The sequence below is a fragment of the Gossypium arboreum genome, chromosome 7 (assembly GCF_025698485.1).
Source record: "Gossypium arboreum isolate Shixiya-1 chromosome 7, ASM2569848v2, whole genome shotgun sequence".
Taxonomy (NCBI): domain Eukaryota; kingdom Viridiplantae; phylum Streptophyta; class Magnoliopsida; order Malvales; family Malvaceae; genus Gossypium; species Gossypium arboreum.
Window position 1 is genome coordinate 8,654,837 of NC_069076.1, and position 6,173 is coordinate 8,661,009.

The 6,173-nt window shown below is 35.7% G+C and overlaps 1 protein-coding gene across 1 annotated transcript; it reads left to right on the plus strand.

Annotated features, from left to right (window-relative positions):
* Window positions 1-638: 638 nt before the first annotated feature.
* On the plus strand, window positions 639-6,173 carry LOC108470014 (heat shock protein 90-6, mitochondrial). Its single transcript, XM_017771189.2, has 20 exons — window positions 639-955; window positions 1,274-1,468; window positions 1,560-1,633; window positions 2,075-2,200; window positions 2,280-2,373; window positions 2,456-2,539; window positions 2,622-2,765; window positions 2,857-2,970; window positions 3,061-3,120; window positions 3,213-3,287; window positions 3,375-3,479; window positions 3,697-3,837; window positions 3,932-4,024; window positions 4,129-4,206; window positions 4,414-4,668; window positions 4,762-4,864; window positions 5,000-5,174; window positions 5,258-5,363; window positions 5,443-5,532; window positions 5,789-6,173. Exons 1-20 carry the CDS (start codon window positions 842-844, stop codon window positions 5,954-5,956), a joined length of 2,394 nt encoding a protein of 797 aa, XP_017626678.1. The 5' UTR covers window positions 639-841; the 3' UTR covers window positions 5,957-6,173.

Genomic DNA, 6,173 nt, shown 5'->3' on the forward strand with positions numbered 1-6,173 from the left:
ATTGAGCTGTTGAGTATTTTATTAAAGCAAAGTTCCACTCTAGACGATCAATACTGTGGATCAATATCTATTAGCCAAGAGAAGAACATAGCTTAAATCCAAGTCAATTTGACGATCAGTTTCGAAGATTAGAGAAAAAAATTATTTAAATTTTGGTTCGCAAATTCTTAACGTTCAAAGTTATTTTATAAAAAAAAACTAAATTGTAATAAGGAAGGAGAAAGAGCTTTCGATTAGTGCAGTCAGTGCAAACAAAAAAATTTATATAATAACGATTTTAACAACCTAATAACTTAAATAAAAAATTTTAATTAATTTAAAAATAAAATTATAACAATTTTAATTAAATGACCAAAATGAAAATTTAGCCATAATTTAATATTCACATAATGTTGAATGGCCGTGTATAGGCTTTGTAAGTGAAGAAGCATTGGCTTGGTTTATCGATTTAAGGTTTGGGGTTTTCTGTTTGTTTCCGCTTAAAAGGTTCAGTGTTTCTGATTGGGCCTTTTATTTTATGTGATAAATATTCAATATATAGTCTATTTTTGATAAATTTTCTTAAAATTGATGACGTGGCATAACGAGAGCCGCCTATTCGAATTTGTATAAAGGACTCCCAGCGTAGACCCTAACGTACCGAATTTCTACCCTCAATCTAAAGTCCTAAGTTATTAACTCCAGAAGCTTCCGAAAGGGGAAAAACCCTACTAAAACCTTCGCACTATAATATATTAATTTTACTTCTCCCTTAATCGCACCCAAAGGAACCAAACTCACTGAGTTACCATTTCTCAACTTTACCGAAACTCGCTCGCTTGCATCTCTTCTCCAGTTCTCAATGATGCATCGCTTCTCCCGGCGCTCGGTATCGGCCGCCCTTCGCGCCCCCGCTACTCGTTACCGGATCGCTGCGGCTGCTCCAATCTCCTTCTCCACTCCCATCCCTGTCTCGGTACTCTCTTTCTCATTTCTCACCATTTAAATCTTGCTTTCGTTTCACTGAAACTTAAGGAAAAGTCTTTATTTTGTTTTATTCTAAATAATTATATTTTTGTGCTTAGTTTGTAAGTGAGAATTAATGAGAACTAATGGAGAAGGTTTTTTTTTTTACTTTTTTAATCTTTTCCGCATCTTCTTTCTTGATAATGATTAACGAAAAGGATTTATGAAATCACTTTGATTATGACACTTTTCAATCGGGTATTCTATTGTAGTATGATTTGCGATTTTATTAGTTTTAGTTAATTAATCCTTGTTTCACTGTGACCAGGCAGTGGAGAGTGATAATAGTACCAGGTGGTACTCAGCAATAACTGGAGGGAAATGTAACACGACCAGACATTCCTCTCAATTGAACTTGAAAAATGATTTGTTTTTGGGAAGCCGATACGAGTCAACCGCGGCAGCATCTGATTCAGGAAATCCACCTCCACCTCCAGCTGAGAAATATGAGTATCAAGCTGAGGTATGTTAAGGCCCCGACGTGTATAATAGTTCTTATGCTACTGCTTTCCTGAGTTTTATTTATAATGCTACTGTTTCATACATGTTGGCAGGTTAGTCGTCTCATGGATCTTATTGTCAATAGCTTGTACAGCAACAAAGAGGTGTTCCTTCGGGAGCTTATCAGGCATGTTTCGAGAATTTGTTCTTCCATCCCTGGATTATTAAAATATAATGATTTTTACAATAAAAACAAGCTCGCCAATTATGTTTTAATATTATTGTTAGGTTGTTTAGATATAAGGAACAATTTGAAGTTTTAACCTTTTCCATTCTAGATGGGTCAATTTCTTCATGCTCTTAGCATTTAACGATCTCTGCTTGCTGCATGAAATACAATAGAACTATGTATGGTTATTTTATTTCCTCTCTGATCTGGTATAATATTTGTGGTGATGTCATTTTTTTTATTTTGTAATTTGAAAAGATGTCAGTAATGCTTAGATACAACAGAGTACAGACTACAGAGTTGTCTTTTCAATAATTAATCTTTAATCTAAAGTTATATAAGGGCCTGCGTAATTGGTATCATTAAATCTAACTTTTTTTTTTTTTTTGGTTTCAACAGCAATGCAAGTGATGCCTTGGACAAGTTACGGTATCTAAGTGTTACTGATCCTCAGCTTTCGAAGGATGCTGTTGATCTTGACATTCGTATCCAAACTGACAAAGACAATGGAATAATAACAATTACGTAAGAATATGAGCTGTAAGATGCTTTGGTTGTGGATTTGCTTTTAGCAATACTTATATTCTTACTTTGCTTGCTACAGGGACTCAGGCATTGGTATGACACGACAAGAACTTGTAGATTGTCTTGGAACAATTGCACAGAGTGGAACTGCAAAGTTCTTGAAGGCTGTAAAGGTCTAATATTGAAGATAATATTTCTCTAACCTGATTCCAGGTTTACATGTTATGTGCTTTAATAAAATGTACAATTTTGCAGGAAAGCAAAGATGCTGGTACTGACAACAACTTGATCGGTCAGTTTGGTGTTGGCTTCTATTCAGCATTTCTGGTTTCTGATAAGGTAAGAAGTACTTGTCATTTTAGCACGTGAATTCAGAAGTTCTTGTGGTGGCAGTTGCTAATGTATTTTATTGTAATTGTAGGTAGTTGTTTCAACAAAAAGTCCAAAATCTGATAAACAATATGTATGGGAAGGAGAGGCAAATGCTAGCTCATATACTATTCGGGAGGAGACAAACCCAGAGAATCTCATTCCACGAGGAACACGCCTTACATTGTATCTTAAGGTCTCTTAAATAATGAAGAATATTTTAGTACCTTCATTTATTATGGTATCTTGAACTAATCTCTTGTTTCTTTTTGTCTGTGTGCTTTCAGCGTGATGACAAAGGTTTTGCCCATCCGGAACGGATTCAAAAGCTTGTGAAGAATTATTCACAGTTTGTTTCTTTCCCGATTTACACATGGCAGGAGAAGGGAATCACTAAAGAGGTGCTTTCAACATGATATCAACATTTGCATTTTTCTTGACAAAAGTCATCAACTAGTATTAGGGATAACTAACCTGTTGGCTTATCACAGGTTGAAGTTGATGAGGACCCAGCTGAAGCCAAAGAGGCTGATCAAGATGAAAAGATTGAGGTGGTTTCCTTTTTATATTTATGTAGTTTTATCATCATCTACAGGCTCATTAGCAACATGCAATTGATTATTTTTCGACTTTGATGTAACAGAAGAAGAAGAAAACAAAGAAGGTTGTTGAGAGGTATTGGGATTGGGAGCTTACAAATGAGACTCAGCCAATTTGGGTGAGGTTTTAGGTCTCAGTTTAGAATTGCTCAAGTTTTAAATTTGTATTTCTAAAATGTTTTATGTAACTAATTTTATCTTTACAGCTCCGTAATCCTAAGGAGGTGACAACAGAGGAATACAACGAGTTCTACAAAAAAACTTTTAATGAGTACTCAGATCCGTTAGCATCATCTCACTTCACAACTGAGGTAATTACATTGCTTAGTGGGAAGCTATTCTGAATCAGCTTTGAAAAGTTTGTGGGGGTCTCTTTGGATTAAATTATCTTGAATTAATAGAAGCGGGCTGTGGTTTTAATGTCCTAAGATAATATTGTTGAAATTTTATGCAATTTTAACATGGCTAGAGCGTCACTCCTCCAATGTTTCTTATTTCATTTTTAAGTTATAAATATTGGTTTTGCAGGGTGAGGTGGAGTTCCGTTCTGTACTCTATGTCCCAGCCGCTTCTCCTATGGGAAGGGATGACATAACCAATCCCAAAACGAAGAATATAAGACTCTATGTTAAAAGAGTTTTCATTTCGGATGATTTTGATGGCGAATTGGTAATAAAATGTCTTTCCTTTATCCATAAGAGGAATATGATTGATTCAAATGTAGTCTGACTTGTGCTCACTTCGTATTCTTTTGGTTGTATAGTTCCCTCGATATCTAAGCTTTGTCAAGGGTGTTGTGGACTCAAATGACCTTCCTCTCAATGTCTCACGTGAGATTCTTCAAGAAAGTCGCATCGTACGGCCTAAATCTTTTTCCAGAGTTCTTGTTAGATACTGAAAAAGTAACTTACTTTTCTTATTTAACATTCTTCTAACTATAAGTTTGTGCTTTTTTTAAAGGTACGAATCATGAGGAAACGTTTGGTTCGAAAAACCTTCGACATGATTCTCGGAATATCCATGAGTGAAAATAAAGGAGTATGCATTATATTTTCTCCTTTCTCCTATCTTCTGCCTCTGTTTTCCCTTCCAACTCTTATGTGACTTTGTAAATATATTTACTGTAAAAAAAGACTTAAACAAAGCATGGCTAATGGTGTAATTCTTACTTTTGTGCGCTAATAAGAATTGATCAGCATCTTCTGCCGTTTTGCTTTTGTATACTAACATGTGCTTACATTGTAGGACTATGAGACATTTTGGGAGAATTTTGGAAAACATTTGAAATTGGGATGCATAGAAGATCGTGAAAATCACAAGCGTCTTGCACCGTTGCTTAGATTCTTCTCTTCCCAGAGTGAGGACGAGATGATAAGTTTGGATGAGTATGTTGAAAACATGAAAGCTGAACAGAAGGATATCTATTACCTTGCTGCTGACAGCGTGAGCAGTGCTCGGAATACACCTTTCCTGGAGAGACTTCTTGAGAAGGATCTTGAAGTATGTCTCTTTCTTCATTAAATATTGAAATATATACCGATTAACTTTATTGTGCATCATCTTGAATGAATTTTTTTGGTTCCAATCTCCTAGGTGCTCTATTTGGTAGATCCCATTGATGAGGTTGCCATTCAAAGTCTGAAATCTTACAAGGAGAAGAATTTTGTAGACATTAGCAAAGAAGATTTGGATCTAGGTTAGTCTGTGTGTTCTTGTTCTGGCCTGTACCAGCTTATTCTTGTGAGTTACTTAGCAGTTAGATCAACAATTAGGTTAATGCTAGTCATAGGTTACACATTTTTTATTTTTTTTTATGGTCTCAATTCTGTAGGTGATAAGAATGAGGAGAAGGAAAAAGTAACAAAAGAAGAATTTAGCAGAACTTGTGATTGGATTAAGAAACGATTGGGTGAAAAAGTTGCCAATGTTCAAATCTCAAATCGTCTGAGTTCATCACCCTGTGTTTTGGTATCTGGGAAGTTTGGTTGGTCTGCCAACATGGAGAGGTGAATATCCTCTTGTTTGATCTGCTGCCTTTTATAGCAAATTTCTTTAGCATCAGTTTTTAACACGATTGATTCTTTTGCAGACTCATGAAGGCACAAACTGTCGGTGATACCTCTACTTTGGAGTTTATGAAAGGGAGAAGGGTGTTTGAGATCAACCCTGAGCATCCAATTATTAGAGAATTAAACGTACGATGATGAACATTAAACTTAATCTCTACCTTCATTCTTTATCATTTTATGGAACTTATTGTACTCGTCTCTGCAGGCTGCATTCAAGAGTAACCCAGATGATGAAGATGCCTTGAGAGCAATAGATCTTTTGTATGATGCAGCACTTGTTTCTAGTGGTTACACTGTAAGTTTTTTCTCATTATTTCCTCTGAGAAATATATCATATTGCATCAACCTTAGAATATAGTTTTTTATTTTCATATTGTACCTATCTTACTATACTTCATTTCGTATACTGAGGTTTATCTTGCGATTTGAGCTTTGTAGAATTGATGTTAAATATCCGAAAAGTGTTTGAAGTCATTGATTGTTGACAAAATGCCGCTCATAATTGTGAATGTGTTTATTCTCATACGTGTTACTTGATGTCAATTATGCAGCCTGACAATCCAGCACAGCTGAGTGGTAAGATATATGAGATGATGGGAATGGCTATTTCGGGTAAATGGTCAACGTTTGACAGTCAGCAGTCAGCATCACAGCCTCCCCAAACAGAGACATTGGAAGCTGAGGTAGTTGAGCCAGTTGAAGCTGGTAGCCAGAAATGAAAAGTGCATGGTTGGTTTTGAAGTAGGTTCCGTTTGCATATACCTTATATATTCAGCAAATTCCGAAATGGGTTCCTTAGCAAGTGGCGGATGCATGTTGGATGTAATGCTAGGGTTTCTCGTTTAGAGATACAAATGTAGTGATAAAGTTGAATGCCATTGAGAGTTGAGAGTAGAACTGGTTGGACAAATTGCGAATCATTATGCTCTTTTGGTA

Bases quoted from the DNA above. Each gene is read 5' to 3' on its own strand.
- LOC108470014 (XM_017771189.2), top strand. From the start codon at position 842: ATGATGCATCGCTTCTCCCGGCGCTCGGTATCGGCCGCCCTTCGCGCC. The intron at 4,025-4,128 runs GTACGGCCTAAA...CTTTTTTTAAAG, and splicing joins TTCTTCAAGAAAGTCGCATC to GTACGAATCATGAGGAAACG. The intron at 5,533-5,788 runs GTAAGTTTTTTC...TCAATTATGCAG, and splicing joins TTGTTTCTAGTGGTTACACT to CCTGACAATCCAGCACAGCT.